At 53.7% G+C, this 18,872-nt stretch overlaps 1 protein-coding gene across 1 annotated transcript; it reads right to left on the minus strand.

Moving 5' to 3' along the window:
* Positions 1–16: 16 nt before the first annotated feature.
* P4HTM (prolyl 4-hydroxylase, transmembrane) lies at positions 17–18,004 on the minus strand. The gene is made up of 9 exons (XM_003936678.4): positions 17,245–18,004; positions 16,943–17,024; positions 5,767–5,957; positions 4,486–4,582; positions 2,828–2,990; positions 2,035–2,220; positions 1,263–1,353; positions 943–1,066; positions 17–445 (listed from the first exon to the last, which is right to left on the minus strand). Exons 1-9 carry the CDS (start codon positions 17,602–17,604, stop codon positions 225–227), a joined length of 1,515 nt encoding a protein of 504 aa, XP_003936727.1. The 5' UTR covers positions 17,605–18,004; the 3' UTR covers positions 17–224.
* Between the last annotated feature and the right edge of the window lie 868 nt (positions 18,005–18,872).

Here is an 18,872-nt window from a genome sequence, read left to right on the forward strand (position 1 = left end):
GGAGCTTGTCCGGCCCGAAACTTGTGGTTTTTTTATTTGACGGGGCAGCATGGGGTCAGTACATAATAAATAACATGAATATAGGAACTACGTCGTATCGCGGCTGGCAGGGTGGGACAAGACATTGGCCAGACCTTTAGTCTGCAACAGGACAGGAGGACAGCTGGATCTCCGATCTTGGGCAGCTGGCGACCCGCGGCTGGGAACCGGGGCCAACTCTCCCCTCAGAGCTCCACGCGCGCATCGCGGTAGGCCCGGTCCAGAGCCCACTCGGGCTGTGAGTCGGTGCCCCCTTCGCGGGCCAGGCGGGCCATCTCCTGTTGGAATAGCGCTTGCCGCGCTCGGCTGGGGTCCACGTTGATCCAGTTGTTGGCAATCCACTTGGTGCCGCGCGTGACCAGGCAGCCCCCGTGCAGCGAGTAGTCGTCTATGTCACCCACCCAACCTACAAGAGGAGGGTGACATGAGATCCTAGGCTTGGCTGGCCAGAGCTTTGCCTCATAGGGACCAAGAGCATGACCAAGGTGGGCTCGGCTGTGCATTCCTTGTGTAGCAAACACCCAGACCCAAGGCTTCCTTGGGGGCTCCTCATCTCACCCAACTAATGTATGGTCAACACCACTGGCCCTCCGAAACCAGCTTTCTTGCTCTTGGGCCTGCCTGTAGTCCTTCCCACACTGGGTTGGCAAGGGACATGTGTCCCAAGCCCCAGGGAGTAGGAGGGCTGGGGCATCAGGGAATGATAGGGATGGCGACAGCCCAATAGGCAGAACGGGTCCTGGGGCACTCTGCTGAAGTCACTAAGGATGGTCTTTGGGAGGCACCAGGAGCAGAAAACCATTTGGAAAGCAGCCAGAAACAGCCCTCCCTGGTGGCAGACAGAGGCTGGGTAAGGGGAAGCTGTCCTCAGGGCACCCCCCAGGCCTGGCCATAGGCCCTCACCTTGCCCATCAGGCAGGTAGTTGTACCAGAAGACTGCTGTGCCCTGTCGGGGCTTGACACGCAGGTTTCCCTTGTCACAGTGCCTCCGTGTGTCACGGAGGTCCACGTCATCTTGAATCAGGCTCTGTGGGCAGCAGGGTGGTGGAGTGTTCAGCCTCTCCCCACTCTATGGCCAGGCCAGTCAAGGGTGACCAACGGGATACCAACAAGATATGCCCAAGGAATCACTTAGGCCCACATCCTTAGACCTGGAGAGGTGTACACTTCACTTGCCCAAGCCCCTGCCAGCCCACAAGAGTAATACCCCAGTTGACCCTTACCATTTCATCATAGGTTCTGTTATCTGCTACAGGGAAGACAGTCTCACCCCCACCGGTGACGTTGTTCAAATAAAACAGCACTGTCATGTAGCTGTAAGGCAGGGGGGCCACTGAGCGTCCCCAGTTATGGATGCTCCCAGGGGCTTACCTGTGGGCAGGATAAGCTGCCCAGGTTCCTGTTGCCAGGGACCAGGACAGACTGGGATGGGTGACAATAGGGAAGGCCACTGCCAAAATGTCCCTAGCCCCTCCTTCCCCCAAACCCAGTCTCTTACTGTGAGTTGCAGTGGTTTTTTGGCCAAGATCACAGGTGCACTTAGCTAAATGCCAGGCCCTGAGCAACGGCCTAGCAGGGAAAGGTAGGCTAGCAGAAGCAGCAGGGCACGCTGAAGGGCTCCTTGGGGACCGGAAGGGGCTGGGCCAGAACAGCCACCTGAAGAGGAAAGAACTGCCTTGGCAGGGGAGGGAGGCACAGCTTCAGCTTCTCTAAGTGGAATCAAGATCAACAACTGGGGGAATGGGCAGGACAAGCTGGGGGCCCAGCCTTGCCCCTTCCTTCACAACTCTGGAGGCGATTTTTGGTGTCTGTGGGTACTTCAGTCTGTGTTGACTCCAGTAGACACGATGGCCAGTAACCACCCCTTTCCTGCCATTTGGTAAACAGCTTGTGGGGAGAGGTGGGGGCATCACTGACCATGCCAAGGGGCACGTCTGTGTCATGGGCGTTCCTGGTCTGGGGATTGAAGGCAGCCCCCAGTTGGGAGATACTTGCCGGCAGGAGGTCTCGAAGGGTACAGACTCGTTGGCTACCAGCTTGGTATGGGAGCAGATGGTCTCTGGGTACACAGGCCCACTGTCCACATGGGCATGGTAGTGGCCCCCCTCACCATATCGAACAACCTGCAGCGGCTCGCTGAGCTCCACGATCTCAGGCGACAGGCGAGTGAGGCGCAGCACCCTGGTGGGCAGCAGGCATTTGGCTGGGCAGCCCCATGCAAGGTGGTGACCTGAAGGAGCTGGCCAAGGTGAACCCTGGGCCTGCCACAAGCTCTGCCCCTGCCCACCTCCCCTGGAAGTCCCTTAAGCCATCTCAGACTGGCCCTGTAAGAGCAGGAAGGGGTTACTCATGATGAGTTCTTCCCTCAGATGCCAGAGACAGAGACATCTGCCCTGTGGAAAAGATGACATTTCCACTAAATAAAGGGGATGGGGAGGCCTGAGGTCCTCCTCCCTAGAAGGAAGTTGTTTATTTTAAAACCCTTTCCTGCTCTGACAGAAGGGGTCCTATAGACAAAGATAAGGGGCCATTTCTCTAATCAGCAGAAAGGAAGAGCTCAATCTCTTTCTAATCCCAGTCACCCATTGTGTGTGTGCCTGCAGGGAGGGCTAATTTGCCTTTGCTAATTGCCTGTTTTTCAGCAGGTCCCAATCCTGGTCTAACAAATGGAACTTAATCCCAAATGGATTAATCCATTCTGTCCTCTTGGTCCCAGACAAGGACTTCTGTGGAGGCCCTGCCCAGCCTTCTCTCCCCTGCTCCAGTGTGAACAGCCTCAGGTGCTCACCTCTGGCGGATGGCACGCATGACGTGGTGGGCACCCTCACCCTGGTAGAGCCAGGTATGGTGGCTGTTCCGCACCAGCTCACTGGACTCTGCCTTGTGGCTCCTCATGTACTTGTGGAAGTCCCGAAGGTCCATGTTGGAGAACTCCTGCAGACTCAGCACTCCTGCACAGGGCACCTGCCATCAATGCCCGCCAAGCCCATGCTGGGAGGCCACAGTGGCAGGCTGCACTTCCCTACCTACCCCAAAGGCAGCAGCTGCCCCTGACCTCAGGCACTGAGAAGCCATGTACACTTGTCCCCCACCTGGATTTTTGGGTCAGGTGAACATGATTTCTGTCACATCAGGCCCTAGAGGAAGACCCAGAGCAGTTCCTTTTCTCAGTTTAAGCCCTAATTTGACCCTAAGAAGGAAGAGGCCCACCCCCTCTTAGAGTGGCCAGAGAAGGTTCTCCAAAGGAAGCTTGAGCCATATGGCAAGGGCCCTAGGCCAAGAGCCAACCCTGGTCCTCCAGCCTGGCTATATAGAATGGTGGCCAGTCTCCAGCCTGTGGAGGGTGAGGAGAGAGCAGGCAGTGCTGGGCCTCATCCAGGGCCTTATATATGCCAAGGTGCAAGCAGGGCCAGTCCCCGGGGAGTTCCTCATGACCTCAGGTCTCATCCTGGGTGGAACCTGCCTCAACAACCCTGCCTACTGCATTATCAGCTCACCTTAGCAATGAAAGTCAGTCTCATCCCTGGCATGAGAACATTTTCCACAGCCCCTGTTCAAACCAGAAAGCAGGGGCTCCACCCTCTTGGGGTTCTGAAAGAGTAGCTGGTGTCTTTGCTCCATATTATTCTGGCTGACCCAAGGATGTCACCTTCCACCCTTTGGCCCAGATTCCTCTGAAGGTGGGGGACATTCAAGGGCTGTGAGCCTGTCACTGGCTCTATTCTGGGGCCTGTAGCAGTATGGCAGCCATCTAGCCACAGGTCTTGGCCAGTTTCTTCAATCTGGCTCACCAGCTGCAGAGCTACTCTTCCAAGTCCTTTTTGACTGCTGTATCTTCCTCACCTGGCCCAGAATTTGGCATGAGGGTGATGACCACACCTCAGAAACTGCCTGAGAGTTATTACCAGAGGGGTACCACTTGCACGACAGCTTCCCTGCCTGCCCCTGCCCCCAGCACTTAGCACAGTTGGCAGAACTACCACTTAAGGCACTTTGGCCTGACTACAGATAGATAGGAGGAAGGCAAGGGAGATCTCACTTAGACCAGGGAGGTTGTCTTCTGGGGTGGACCTCATGTCTGGCTGGAGAGGTGGATGGAGCAGGGTGAACAGCCAAGCTCTTGCTGGCCCCACTGTCACCTTGCTCCTGCTCCACTAACTCTGTTCTCTGCCAACTAGTAGCCCTACTTCCTGTCCCTAGGCTCTCAACTCTGCCTGATGAGGTCAAAAGGGTCTCAAAGAACTGCCCTCTAGACCATCACCAAGGGGAATGCGGGGCCTGGCTGCCTGCCTGCTTCCCAGGGGTGAAAAGCAAAGCTGGATCCTTGCCTCGCCATCTCTGGCCACTATAAAGGTGTACAGAGAGGCTGCCTGTGGGGGAAGGGCCCAGGTTTTCAAGGTGGTGCACCTGGGAGTGGGGCAGGACTATGCAGAGGTGTGAGCTCACCATCACCATCAGGGTCAGCCTTGATCGCGGCGTACATCTCCTGAATGCTCTCTGGAGTCATCCACCATCCATTTCCCAGGCGAGTCTGGGCCAGGACCTAAAGCATAAGAGGGATCCTCATTGGGGTGACCCCAATGATGGAGAGCCAGCAGAGCACAGATGGCCCAGCGCTTGCTGTGCAGCAAAGTGTTCAGGTGACAGGGCATGGATGAGGACACAAGGCAGGGCAGAGCCCATTGGGCTGAATTGAGTGCAGGTAGAGAGGTACAAAGTATCTGAGGAGAAGGCTGGGGGCTGGAGGTTGAGGCATAGGGCCGCCAGGCAGGGTGGCTCAAGCCTGTAATCCCAGCACTTTGGGAGGCCAAGGCGGGTGGATCACGAGGTCAAGAGATCAAGACCATCCTGGTCAACACGGTGAAACCCCATCTCTACTCAAAATACAAAAAATTAGCTGGGCATGGTGGTGCGTGCCTGTAATCCCAGCTACTCAGGAGGCTGAGGCAGGTTGCCTGAACCCAGGAGGCGGAGGTTGCGGTGAGCCGAGATTGCGCCATTGCACTCCAGCCTGGGTAACAAGAGCAAAACTCCGTCTCAAAAAAAAAAAAAAAAAAAAAAAAAAGAGGCATAGGGCCACTGGCATTCCTGGACTTAAGACCTGAGGCCTTCATGGGGAGTACTGTTGGTTGGAAGCAGAGGGAAGGTCAGGCCTGTGTCCCACTCAGATACTCTGAGTGAGATGGGGAGCCAAGTCCTGGGTGTGAAGGGAGAACAGGCACCCAGGGGAGGCTTGGTTAGGCCATGACTACCAGGCCCCTCAGGAAGACCAAAGGGTTCTCTGTGAGCAGTGCCCCCAACCACCCTGCCAGACTTCTCTCAGAAGCTTGGCCCTCCAGCCTGGCTGTAGAGTGTGTGAGAGGTATGCAGAGAGATAGACAGGCTGCTAGCCACCTCAGAGCTGCTGCCCCATCCACCATGAATTCTATGGGGCCCTCAGTCATGAGAGCAAGGAACACTGGCTGCAGATGGTACATCCTTGAAAAACTGGCGATAAGCACCATCACCCGTGGGTGGATCCTCCTGCCATCTTCTGAGATTCCCAGGGCAACCAGGGGCTCTCCAGAGGGAAAGGGGACCCCCCCCCCGGGGTCTGGGCATGCCCAGGCAGGTCTGGGTGGTATCTGACTCTTGGGACCAGGGCTGGGCTGGACAAGTGACCTGGCCACCAGAAAGGTGATTCTGGGCACTCCCACCCTGAGCCTACTCAGGTCCCAGGATTCCAACCTCACGGAGCTGCAAGCGCCCATCACGGTTCTGGTCCAGCAGCTGGAAGAGGTCCAGCTGGCTGACCTGCATAGTGCTCATTGCCTCTTCATACTCTTCAGTGGGCAGGATCTGGCTACGCTGTAACCCCTTCATCTGCGCCAGATGGATGATGAGCCGACACTCTTCATCAGTCAGGAAGCCAGGGATTTCTGCCAGAAGAGGAGGTGGGTGAGGCCAAGGACTCAGCCAGGGCACTGGTGCACCCAGTACCTCCCTACAGGGTTCCTGGGGTACTGCATGTCCCTCAGCGGCCACCAGGTCTGGAGGACTTTACACACCCTTTGATTCTGACTTGTCAAGACTGAGTTGTCCTGCAAAGGCTGGCTGGTGTTGGCAATGTGGGACCTCTCTTGTTGATGATGAGAGCACATTTTCCAGGAGAGCCCTGGGAGGTGAGCCTGAGCTAACCTGGAGATGGGCTGGCCCATCTTTGGGTTGAGACTGAAGGCTAGCATGGTCCTGAAGGGCAGAGGGTTGATTGCCACTTATTTTTTTGTTTGTATTTCTTTTGAGATGGAGTCTTGCTCTGTCGCCCACGCTGGAGTGCCATGGCATGGTCTTGGTGCTCACTGCAACATCCGCCTCCGGGTTCAAGCGATTCTACTGCCTGAGCCTCCTGAGTAGCTGGGATTACAGACATGTGCCACCATACCCGGCTAATTCTTGTATTTTTAGTAGAGACGAGGTTTTGCCATGTTGGCCAGGCTAGTCTCGAACTCCTAACCTCGTGATCTGCCTACCTCCACCTCCCAAAGTGCTGGGATTACATGAGCCACTGCACCCGGCCGATTGCCACTTCTTACTGGGTATAAATATTTAAAGTGGGGAGACAGGCAGGGTGTACAGTGGTGGCTCATGCCTGTAATCCCAGCACTTTGGAAGGCCGGGGCAGGCGGATCATGAGGTCAGGAGTTCGAGACCAGTCTGACCAACATTGTGAAACCCTGTCTCTACTAAAGATACAAAAATTAACCAGGTGTGGTGGCACATGCCTATAATCCAGCTACTTGGGAGGCTGAAGTAGGAGAATTGCTTGAACCTGGGAGGTGGAGGTTGCAGTGAGCTGAGATTGCACCACTGCACTCCAGCCTGGGTGATAGAACGAGACTATCTCAAAGAAAAAAAAAAAAAAAAAAAAAGGGAGATGGTGGCTGCTTCTTGCTTTCATTTTAGCTTTTCATCATTATTCAAATAAAAAACGACAAGACATACAATGCGTTAGGCCAGTCCAAGAGCCTTCCCCTCCTATTTCCTGCATAGATGGGTGCTGGCTATCTGACCAGGGCTTAGTTGTCCAGTGCTGGAAGATCAGTGAGGGTTACTCAGGTCTTGGGCTGATACTGGTCTCTGAAAAGATGTCCCAGGGTGTCCTTTGCTTCCTCAATTCCTTCCCTGGTACAAATGTTCACTGAGAGCCTATTCTATGGCTCTATGCCCCTAGATAAAGATCAGTCGGGCCTGGGGCTTGGCTTCAGTGGCTGGCTTCCTGAATACCAGGCACAGCTGGTAGGTGGCTTGGTGGACCTAGAACCTGAGCCTCACATCTAGCGAGCCCACATTCTGCTGGTAGCCCCAGACACTTCCAAAGCAGGAGGATGGGCCCTGTTTCCTTCCCTTGTTCCTGGGAGAGAGAACTTCACTGGGGGACAAGAAGCACACAGAAGAACTTATTGGAGGGTGGCAGTGCCACCTGCGGAGTGGTCTGTGCTTTTCCCAGTTCGCCTCTCCCACGAAGTTCCAGCCATTGCCAAGAGGAAGGAAAATGGCCACTGAGCACCAGGGTTGGAGCTTTTTAAATTTTTTTGTAGAGATGGGGTCTCCCTGTGTTGCCCATATGGTCTCGATTTCCTGGGCTCAAGCGATCCTCCCACCTTGGGTTCAAAATTGCTGGGCCTGGAGCAGTTTTTAATAGTAACTACAGCAGAAAATACTTAGGTAGTACAGACTCTGCCCAAGGCACTGTCGTAAGCATTTCATACATATCAGCTCCTTAATCCTGACACTTACAAGTCCAGGCCCCATTAATTCACCCTTTCTATCTAAGTGGAAACCCAAGCACAGACAAATCAATGCCTTGCCACTGGCCGCCCAGTCTGTTGTGTTCCAGAAACCATGCTCATGACCACATTCAGCTTCTAGGAGCAGGTGACCCTGAAGTGATAACATTGAGGACAGGACAAAGGCCCCTACTCCTGGCCTGCATGATCCTGTGACCCCAGCAAACCCAGAAAGGGTGTTATCCATGAGGAGACAGCCCTGTGGAACAATGGGTTAGATCAAATTGCAAATCAACAAAGTCACCTCTTGATTGCTTAACACACAAAATTTAAAAAGAAAGGAAAAAAAGCCAGAAAAAGAAAAGAAAACACAGGCCCAGGTTTCCTCAGTTTATTAGGTACCAGTAATCTTCAAGCCCAGTGGCAATGCCACCAGCTTCTACAGTCTCCCCCGCTGTGTGCTGATCAAAAACAAACAGCACAGTGCATACTGGGGCCTGACCAGGTGGGTCCAGGCATCTTGGAGCTGTGCAAACCCCTGCAGGATCTCCTCCGTTGGCTCCCAGGTACAGGAATAGCCCTATAAAGCCCTCAACTTCAGCTCATTAAAGCCAAGGCACAGAAGGTAGTGATGGAGCAAGGGCTGTGGCTGGTGGTGATGCTGGTGATGCTGTGGGGTGACAGAGAGGCAGGGGCTCCCTGGGGATGCACAAGGTGCATGCCCATTCCCCAAGCCATGGCCCTATCTCATGACATTGGCTACACAGATGCGGCTGCCCAACTTGCTGGACCATGACACAGTGGCTTAGGCCATTCAGCAGTCAGCTGGCTGCCCCTGCTTGGCTGGGAGTGCCACACCGCTGCTGCCTCTTCCTCTGCTCCCTCTTTGCCCCTGTATGCCTTGAAATGTAGGACAGGGGCTTCCAGGTGCAAGGCCCCAGGGGGTTCCTCCAGGGCTCTGCTTTGGTGGCTCAGGTCTTCACTAATCCTTGCTGAGCACCTATCAGGGCTGGGCACTGACAGGGACAGGGAAGAAAATGGATCGTTTCGTTAGAGTGTTTCAGACAGAGGGAAGCAGGTGCCCTTAGGAAAGGGACCACCAATGATGGTCAAAGGCTCTTGAATGTCAAGATAGGGCAGGTAGACAATTCCCTTCAGGCTGAGGGTGGAGGGCAGGCAGGCTGGGAGCTCCTCTCCAGTGAGGTGTGGAAGCTCTGCCTGTCCAAAGAGATCCTGGCAAGAGATGGAGCAGAGGCCCTTCTGGTGGCCTTTTTCCCCCACAAAGTCCAGATGTTCCAAGGCTGTTTCCTCTTCCTCAGCCTAACCTATGCTGTGAACAGTGATTCCCTTCCAGAGCCTCTGGGTGGCCATGCCAGCAGAACTCAGGATCCTTGCACTCTTTGGCAGCCCCAGCCCTGGCTGCGGTACCCTGAAGGCCTTTCAGGACAAGAAGCCCTGCTTCCTCACTTTAATGTGGAGAGTGAAGGCTCAGGGTGCAGGCTGCCTCTCGCAGACACTGGATGTCCACAGAGCCGGAGCAGGAGTTGCACTGGAAAGCTGGCAAGACACCTGGGTGGGAGGAGGCGGAGGAGATGAGACAAAAGCACTGGGAGTGGAGAGGCAGAGCTGAGGGCTGAGATGTGGGGCAAGTGGGAAAGCCAGGCTATGAGCTGCTGCTAAGCAACCAGTGTCGTTGCCCAGGAACCACAGAGAGTTCCAGGCCATGAGGCAGGGGTAGGAGCATAGAGAGGCTCCAGCTGATCTGGGTGCCCAGCAGGTAGCGGTGCAGCCCCCAACCCTTTCCCCCAAGGGTCATCCACTCCTGCCACAGCCTGTTCGAGGCCGTGCAGGCCAGGTGCGAGCCCATCGTGGCCTGCTACAACTGCCCCTGGCCAACCATCTTGCACTATGGAGGCTTCCTCTCGGGCCATGGTCTCTGCATCACTGCTGTGGCTAACAATGGCTCCCGCCTGGACTGCCCATGTGAGTCTGCACAACTTCCTGGCTGGTCTCCACCTTGCTTGGCCCTAACCCTTTCAAATAATTCCCCAGGGACCAGGTAAACTGTGCTCAGGCATCTGTCTCAAAAAGAGGGAAAAGTGGGAGGGGTCAGCCCTCTTCACTCCCCTCCTCACTCCACCCCCAACCACATTGGACAGTGCCTCACCCTGTCCCTCTTCCTAGTGCTGCCTGCCAGCTGCAGGGACTGTGAGTTGCAGGATGCAGACTCCTCCAAGGAAGTCCTGGACATGCTCTGCACCAGTGACTTTGATGAGTCCTGGGCCTATAACCTGTAGCTTTTTTTTTTTTTTTTTTTTAGATGGAGTCTCGCTCTGTCACTCAGGCTGGGGTGCAATGGAGCAGTCTTGGCTCACTGCAACCTCTGCCTGTCAGGTTCAAGCAATTCACCTGCCTCAGCCTCCTCAGTGGCTGAGACTACAGGCATATACCACCATGCCTGGTTAATTTTTTGTATTTTTAGTAGAGGTGAGGTTTCACCATGCTGGCCAGGCTGGTCTCGAACTCCTGACCTCGTGATCTGCCCACCCTGGCCTTCCAAAGTTCTGGGCTTACGGGCATGAGCCACCACACCCAGCTGGGCCTATAGCTTTACACACCCCTTCCAAGTGCCTCCATTGCAGCCCCTGGCTTGGTGCTGAGGCAATGTAAGAGGGAATACCCAAATGCTATGCTTGGTTACAGCTAAAAGAAAAAATTCCTTTACAAGCATTCAACATTGCTTAAACAAAAAGAAACCAAAAATTCTGCTAAGGAAGGTGGCATCCTAACAGCCTGATTCTAAGGGCAGAACATTAGACAAGAGGGTTTAGTCCACCAGGTGGAAGGGACTGGTGGACTAAACACTTTGGGAGTTTATGGGGGACTCCTTGAGGCCCATCTCCTCACTGGCCCCTCTGTTCCCACTTAGCAGGGAAGGTCAGGCTCTCCAGGCACTGTACCTCCTCTGGCCTTTGGGACTGTGACCTGTACTTTAGACTACAGGTGCTGAAGATGGGACCACTGGCCCCTGCAGAGCTGGTGCCCACCCTGCAGCTGGATGGCACATGCATGTAAAACCTTTTTTAAGAAAGGCACACAGGAACCTACCTGTTGAGTGGGAAGATGGAGCACCACTGGCCGTTGGTAACCACGGCCTATGCCTGGAGCCAGGGCCATAAAAATTTTCAGCTGGCTGTGTACCATTGGCACCATCACCAGTGCCAAGCATAAGGGCTAACACTGCTAGGGAGAGCCTGGGACTTTGTAGTCATGGCCTCTGCAATGGTCATGCAAATTGTGTGTACTCCCATGGAAACACATAAAACCCTCTTTCTGCTGCCCCGCAAGGAGGTTTACAAATGAGAATCCAGATAGACACAAGTCTCAAACAGGGTGGAAATCCACCTTCCATAGACACAGGTAGGGACTGCTTCCTGAGCAGGTAATGCTCCACCCAGCCAAGAGGGCAGGCAGGCTCCCTGGCGGCTGTGTATGCTGGGTAGCAAAACCACCTTTCTGTCCTTCCCAGATCCTGCTACTACTGCCCATTCACATGCCACATGCTTTGGAAACCCAAGCTGAGTCTCCGGACAGGCATACAGTCTTGGGCTATGCTCATCTTGGGCAGGATGCTGCTTGTCACACCCCAGACAGACTCAATTATACCTGCTTAACCTTTACTGGGTCCATAGCTTTGCCAAGCAGAAGGCCTATGAAGTTTGGCAGGGGTGTGTGTGGCAAAATGGGGAAGATGTCCATGCAGAAGCCTGAGCTAAGTTCCTTAAAAACTTGAATTAGCCGGGCACAGTGGCTCACGCCTGTAATCCCAGCACTTTGGGAGGCCAAGGTGGGCAGATCACTTGAGGTCAGTAGTTTGAGAGCATCCTAGCCAACATGGTGAAACCCTGTCTCTAGTAAAAATACAAACATTAGCTGGCCATGGTGACAGGTACCTGAAATTCCAGCTACTTGGAGGCTGAAGCAGAAGGAGAACGGCTTGAGCCCAAAAGGTGGAGGTTACAGTGAGCTGAGATCACACCACTGCACTCCAGCCTGGGCAACAGAGCTAGACTCCATCTCAAAAAAAAAAAAATCAGCAGGAGATAAAACTCTGGCCATTGGACACACAGCTGGAACAAATCAATCCTCTTACATATGCAGCTCACTTTTGCAGGGAGAGGTACAAATGACACTAATAAACATGGAAGGTAGTTTCCAGCAGTCCTAAGCATTTGAGAACAGAACCCAGCAGGCTGATGCAACGGGGTGTCTGGGAACTTCTTCAGGTGGGTTTGAGGACAAGAGGTCTCTGAGGATGGGATGTGTGAGCAGAGGCCTGCTGGAGCTAATGGCACTATCTGGGGGAAGGGCCAGGTCTAAGCCTTTTAGTAAGAGAATAGCACATACAAAGGCCCGAGGCAGCAGTGAGCTTATGGTGTCTGAGGATCAGCAGGGAGTTAAGCGGAGTCGGGGGTGAGGGTAAGAGATGTGTCTAAGAGGCGAGAGGGCTTTTAGGCATCAAATGAGACTTAGAAGTGAAATGGAAAACGTTGGAGACTTTTTTTGTGTGGAGAGGCGGGGGGTGGGACCAGCCAAGCCTGATCACCTGGCTCCCTGACTCAGAGTCTTTTTTTTGTTGTTGTTGTTGTTGAACGGTCGACTCTCCCAGTGTTCCAGTCGCCTGTTGAAAAGGCAGCGGGATCTCCCATGCCATGACTCACTGAGCCGGCACAGCGGCGCTGAAATTCCTGGCGGTTTTTTTGCCTAGGAATCTCCTGGCCTGGCTCGCTATTTCAGATGAATGGGTGACTCTGCCGTTTCAGGGCTCCAATCACCAGCTAAGCAGGCACCCAGACCAGTGTCTTTTGTATGGAGAACCGCCACCCCAGGGTGCGGGCAAAATAGCCGTGTGGGCCAAAACAGCCATGCTGGCAACCCGTGGGGATCCTCCGCCTGGGAATCTCCTGGTCTGTGGGCAATAAAAATCCGTCTGGAAATGCGGCGTCCACTCACCCTCTCCACTTCCACTGGGAGCTGCAATCCTGAGCTGTTCCTAGTCAGCCATCCCTTTTGCCTATCGTTGGAGACTTTTAAGAGAGTGATGAGTGGCCAGGCATGGTGGCTTACACCTGTAATCCCAGCACTTTGGGAGGCTGAGGTGGGTAGTTCACCTGAGGTCAGGAGTTTGAGGCCAGCCTGGCCAACTTGGTGAAACCCTATCTCTACCAAAAAATACAAGAAATTTGGCCAGGCATGGTGGCTTATGCCTGTAATCCAAGCACTTTGGAGGCCAAGGTGGGCGGATCACCTGAAGTCGGGAGTTCAAGACCAGCCTGACCAACGTGGTGAAACCCCATCTTCAAAAAAAAAAAAAAAAAAAAAAATGGAAAAGAAAGAAAGAAAAGAAAAAAGAAATTGGCCAGGTGTGATAGTGGGCTCCTGTAGTTCCAGCTACTCAGGAGGCTGAGGCAGGAGAATCACTTGAACCCAGGAGGCGGATGTTACAGTGAGCCGAGATGGCACCATTGCACTCTGGCGTGGGCAACAAGAGTGAAACTCTGTCTCAAAACAAAAACAAAACAAACAAAAAAAGAGAGCAATGAGATCTGATCTGCTATGACAGAATCAATGTGGAATGGGGTAGGACGGTGGGAGAAGTGAGCCACATGTAAGAAAGCAATGTCCCCAAAGAGGTGGCAATGTCTCAGCAATGAAGCACTTCTCTTATGAACAGGATGATGGCCGCAGCTGACACCCAATATTCCAAATCCTTGGGAAATACCTACCAGTCATGGAGGTATTTGCCAGGAGATCCGCATGGGTCTTTTGTGGTCCCAGTTCCCTAGTGTCTTTAGGAAGAAGGGTGGGAAACAGAAAATATTTCTCAAAGAGAAACTGGGGGGTTGCATGGGGTCTTCCCTGTAAAGTGCTAGGGTTCCCTTCTACAGAGATGGAGGCACCTTGGTGTTGACCCCAGTTCCCTTTCCCCAGCTCACATCTTGAGCATCCACTCCTGGATCCCAGTTATCTTGGGTCCCTGAGGGTGGCATGTCATAGGTTTGGAGCTAAAGAATAGCCTGGCAGAGGGGGCAGAGTCTATAGCAGGCCCACTCTCCTTGGGCCCTGCTTGCCCCTTTAGAATGACTGGGCAGCAGGCCAATGGAAAGAGGGACAATCAGGCCCAGAAGACAGACACTGCTCCTGCTGGGGATGAGGCATCCTTCTTTGTAGTCATCTAATACCACAGCACTCAGGAACTGTGCCACCATGACCACCCTCTCCCCTGTGGTTTCCCTGTCACACATCTGGACTTCTTGTAATCACTGATTACAATCTCTTGGTTATGCTTTTTGAACTTTGTTTGCAGAAACAGAGATCTATCTGATGGCTTAACCAAAACCAGTTTACCTTTTGTCAAATCTCTTCTGCTTTTTGTAATTTGCTCTTGGTAACTTCAGATTTGGGTTTCTCATGTTCTGTTGTTTTTTTTTGTTTGTCTTTTTTTTTTTTTTTTTTTTTGGTGAAGGAGTCTTACTCTGTCACACTGCAGTGCAGTGGCAATGATCTTGGCTTACTGCAACCTCCGCCTCCTGGGTTCAAGCGATTTTCCTGCCTCAGCTGCCTCCTGAGTAGCTGGAATTACACACATCTGTCACCATGCCCAGCTAATTTTTGTATTTTTAGTAGAGACAGGGTTTCACCAGATTGGCCAGGCTAGTCTTGAACTCCTGATCTCAAGTGATCCACCTGGCTCAGCCTCCCAAAGTGCTGGGATTATAGGCATGAGCCACCACGCCAGGCTCATTCTCTGCTTTATAGGACAAGCTGCTTATTAGGAAGACTTTGGCCTCATGGCTCAATTAACCTAACACAAATATGAATTAGATATATACAGATCCCGGGAAGGCTGCTGAGAGAAAACACCACTTCCTCAGATGTGTCTGTTCGTAGTAGTGTAGTAGTAATGGGGTGAATATTGGTCTCCGGATCCCTCTTTCCTGAAGTCATCTGGCTTTACCCATACTTTCCACAAGTTTTTGCTCAAATATTTTTCTCAGGCAGGTCCACCCTGGCTACCTCATTAAGAGTTCTAGCCAGGTGTTGTGGCTTATACCTGTAATCCCAGCACTTTGGGAGGCTGAGGCAGGCGGATGATCACCTGAGGTCAGGAGATTGAGACCATCGTGGCTAAAACAGTGAAACCCCATCTCTATTAAAAATGCAAAAAATTAGTCAGGCGTGGTGGCACATGCCTGTAATCCCAGCTACTTGGGAGGCTGAGGCAGGAAAATCGCTTGAACCCAGGAGGCAGAGGTTGCGTTGAGATGGGATCGTGCCATTGTATTCCAGTCTGGGAAACAAGAACGAAACTCTGTCTCAAGAAAAAAAAAAAAAAAAAAAAAAAAAAGAGTTCTAATCCCAGCTGAACTTCTGCCTTACTGTCTGCTATTTTTTTTTTTTTTTGAGACAGTGTCTCTGTCACCCAGGCTGGAGTGCAATGGCACTATCTTGGCTTACTGCAACCTCCGCCTCCTGATTTCAAGTAATTCTCATGCTGCAGCCTCCCGAGCTACTGGGAATACAGGTGCCTGCTACGACACCTGGCTAATTTTTGTATTTTTAGTAGAGATGGGGTTTCACCATGTTGGTCAGGGTGGCCTCAAATTCCTGACCTCAAGTGATCTGCCCTCCTCGGCCTCCCAAACTGCTGGGATTATAGGCGTGAGACATCGCACCTGGCCCTGTCTGCTATTTTATGTTGGCAAAAAAGAAAAAAGAAAAAAAATCTGCCTTACTTGTCTGCAATCACATATCACCATCTGACAAACCAATGTATATATATATTTGTTTGTTTATTGTCTGTTTCCTCTTCATTTGAATGTCAGCTTCAGGGTTTTCTTTCATTGTTTATACTTAGTTCAGTACTGTGTTCCCGGCACCTAAAATAGTGCCTGGCACAGACTTCAATGTTATTCAATAGTAATAGTAGTAACAACAAAAACCAGCTTCGGGTGCCCCTCCCACAACATGAGTGCCAGCATAATCTATTTTCCACAAACAGTGTGCATATAACATCATTCTGAGAGGCCTAGGCATCATCCCCCAACTAGGACCCTCTACCCTGGCAGTAATGACATGTGCTCGGATGCTCTACTTTGGCCCCAGCTCCTAACCCATTCCATTCCCTGGCAGGCAGGAATGGCTCTGGGTTTGCAAATACGTTTGTCATGGAGGCCACGTACCCAGGGCTATGCTGCACAAACTTACCCTGGGCAAGGTCCATGGGACAAGGAATCCCCACCTTGTTGACACTGGTGGTTTTTGAAGGACTCTGGGGTCTTCGCAGCTTACACTGTGGCTTTAGTGCACAGTGGGTTCTAATCCTAGCTTCACCACTGAAGTAACCTTGCCAGCCTAGCCAAGCCACAGCAGCTCTCTGGGCCTTTCTCCCCCACTGGCCTGAGGGTAGGATCTATACACACTTCACAGAGGGGTTGCAGGAATTAAATGAAATAATCATACAAAGGCAAGCACATAACTAGAACTCAGAAAACATGAGCTATGTTGTGGCTCCAAGTAGAGTTACCCTAGAAGTCTTTGCCCACGATGGCTGAACAAAGACTCCATGGTGAGAAGAATCCTAGAGTAACGGCAGCAAAAGCTGAGCTTCTGACTGCTGATTCTGCAGGGAAGGCTGGGGGTCGCCAGTTTGCCTACATTTGGATGGCCTGCTTCTCATCAGAACACAAGAACCACTTGGGCATTGGGATTTTCCCCAGAGGTCCTGAGGTTGGCAGAAAGCTGGTTATCAGTTTCCCATCTTCCCCGAATTCTAGAAGGTGACAGAATCAGTGGTGGCACAGACTGTCAGAAGACAGCTGCAATGAAATGTTTAGACGCCAGCCTAAGGCTCACACTCTGAGCCCTGTGATGGAAGAATGGACTGCAGGGAGTAGGGATGAGAGGGAGTGTTACCCTATTCCGAGGACGGGGAGGGTCCTTCACTTTAGTAATCCTCTGGAAGGGCTGCTTTGAAGCAGCCATTTTCAAACAGAGGTCACGTGATCACAATGAGCCTCAAGGTGGCCACCAAACTGCAGCCCCTGGCCCTTCCCAGGAGTATCTGGCTGACTTACCGAAGAGCAGCGGCTTGAGGCTGAGGGTTCGGATGAAGTGATCCCTGTCGGAGACCAGCTGGACCTTACGCTCGTGCCCCACCTAAGGGAAAGGCGCACAGCGGGCGGCTGAGGCGCCATACCGCGCTGCCCAAGAGAGGCCAAGTCGCTCTGCCCCGGAGCGTGACAGCAGGGGAGTGAGTGGGAGCGCGGGACGACGCACCGCAGCGCCGGGGGCAATGTGGGGAACCCGGGCTGAGCGCCGGTCTTCTCCGGCGCAGCCGTTTCCCGCCAGGAGTGCGGGGGTGCGGGGAGGTCCTCACCTTGATGCCCTCCAGCCGGGTGAGGGGACCTAAGGCGGGTGCGGGCGCGGGCCCGGGGCCCTGGGCGCGGTGCTGGGGCCCAGGGTCGCTGCTCTCGTCGCCGTTGCTGTAGTGCACGAAGAGCAGCAGCGCCAGCACGTTGCCCAGGTACAGGTGCACGAACACCATCAGCACCAGGAAGTAGGCGCGCGAGCAGATGCCGCGGGGCTTGCACAGCGGCCGCACCGGTGCGTCCTCGCCGCCGCCCAGCTCGGCTGCCGCCTGTGCCTGGCAGTGCTCTGGTGGCGCCCACTGCGGCCTCGAGGCCTCCCCGTCCGCCGCAGTCTCAGCCCGTTGGCCTGTCACTGCCGCCGCCGCCATGGCACCCAGGTCGCGCGCGCGCTCAGGGGAGGGGCTGCGGGGGTGCCTGCGCTGCGCAGTCGCCCGGACAACGGTCGCCGGGCCCGCGAGCGCCGCGGTCACTGGGAGACGGTGCCTGGGGGTGCTGCGCCCGCTCGGAGCCGCCCGCGCAGGGTTCGGCCTCCCTGAGTCTTGAGCCCCGGCCCACGCTGGGGCTTCTCTTCCTAAGCTGGGTTGTCGCTGGGCAGAGCTGTACACTCCCCAAGTCAGAAGCCAAGCCCCCAAGTGTAGACGCAGACAAGAGTGGCACCATTAAGGCATACCGCACAGGGAACTTCTCGGTGCCTGCGTAAAGACGCTCTCTTGCCTCCCGGAAAAGTATCCTCTGTATCTTCTGGCTCCCGGAGAGGGGGTGGGGAGCGCAGCGCGGAGGAGGCAGCGCTGAGATGACTCAACACTGCGGCGTTTCGGGGCGCCGGAGGCTGGGACTGTGTACGCGGGGATAGAGTAGGACCCATGGCCTCCTCGCAGGCGTTCCTGAAGCTCGGTTCCACGGTCGGTCCGGATCTCCTGGGTAATCCGGCCGGAGTCAGCAGGCCTTTGGGAAGCTGCCTGATGTACGGGGTTGCATAGGAGGGCATCCTGGAGGAGCCCTGGCATCAGGAAGATCGGCCCCCCATGGCAGCCCGCAGAATGAGCCAGTGCTCAGGTGTATTGAACACTCCATGCATCAGAGTTGGCACGTGTGAAGAGGCGGGAAGGGACTCTTCCACAACCGAGACACCATTACCTCAGAAAAAAATTAAACTGGCCGGGCACGGTGGCTCAAGCCTGTAATCCCAGCACTTTGGGAGGCCGAGACGGGTGGATCACGAGGTCAAGAGATCGAGACCATCCTGGTCAACATGGTGAAACCCGTCTCTACTAAAAATACAAAAAATTAGCTGGGCATGGTGGCGCGTGCCTGTAATCCCAGCTACTCAGGAGGCTGAGGCAGGAGAATTGCCTGAACCCAGGAGGGGGAGGTTGTGGTGAGCCGAGATCGTGCCATTGCACTCCAGCCTGGGTAACAAGAGCGAAACTCCGTATCAAAAAAAAAAAAAAAAAAAAAAAAAAAAAAAAAAATTAAACTGGCCGGGCGTGGTGGCTCACGCCTGTAATCCAAGCACTTTGGAGGCCAAGGCGGGCAGATCACCTGAGGTCGGGAGTTCAAGACCAGCCTGACCAACATGGTGAAACCCCGTCTTAAAAAAAAGAAAAAGAAAAAAATTAAACTGATTATCACCGAA

This window comes from Saimiri boliviensis, chromosome 8, assembly GCF_048565385.1.
Source record: "Saimiri boliviensis isolate mSaiBol1 chromosome 8, mSaiBol1.pri, whole genome shotgun sequence".
NCBI lineage: Eukaryota > Metazoa > Chordata > Mammalia > Primates > Cebidae > Saimiri > Saimiri boliviensis.

What these genes read in the sequence shown, in the direction of transcription:
- P4HTM (XM_003936678.4), bottom strand. Translation starts at nt 17,604, where the DNA reads ATGGCGGCGGCGGCAGTGACAGGCCAACGGGCTGAGACTGCGGCGGAC. An exon ending in CCCGGCTGGAGGGCATCAAG is followed by an intron (nt 17,025 to 17,244) that starts GTGAGGACCTCC and finishes CCTTTCCCTTAG; the next exon opens with GTGGGGCACGAGCGTAAGGT. An exon ending in GGCTGACCCTGATGGTGATG is followed by an intron (nt 2,991 to 4,485) that starts GTGAGCTCACAC and finishes TGCCCTGTGCAG; the next exon opens with GAGTGCTGAGTCTGCAGGAG.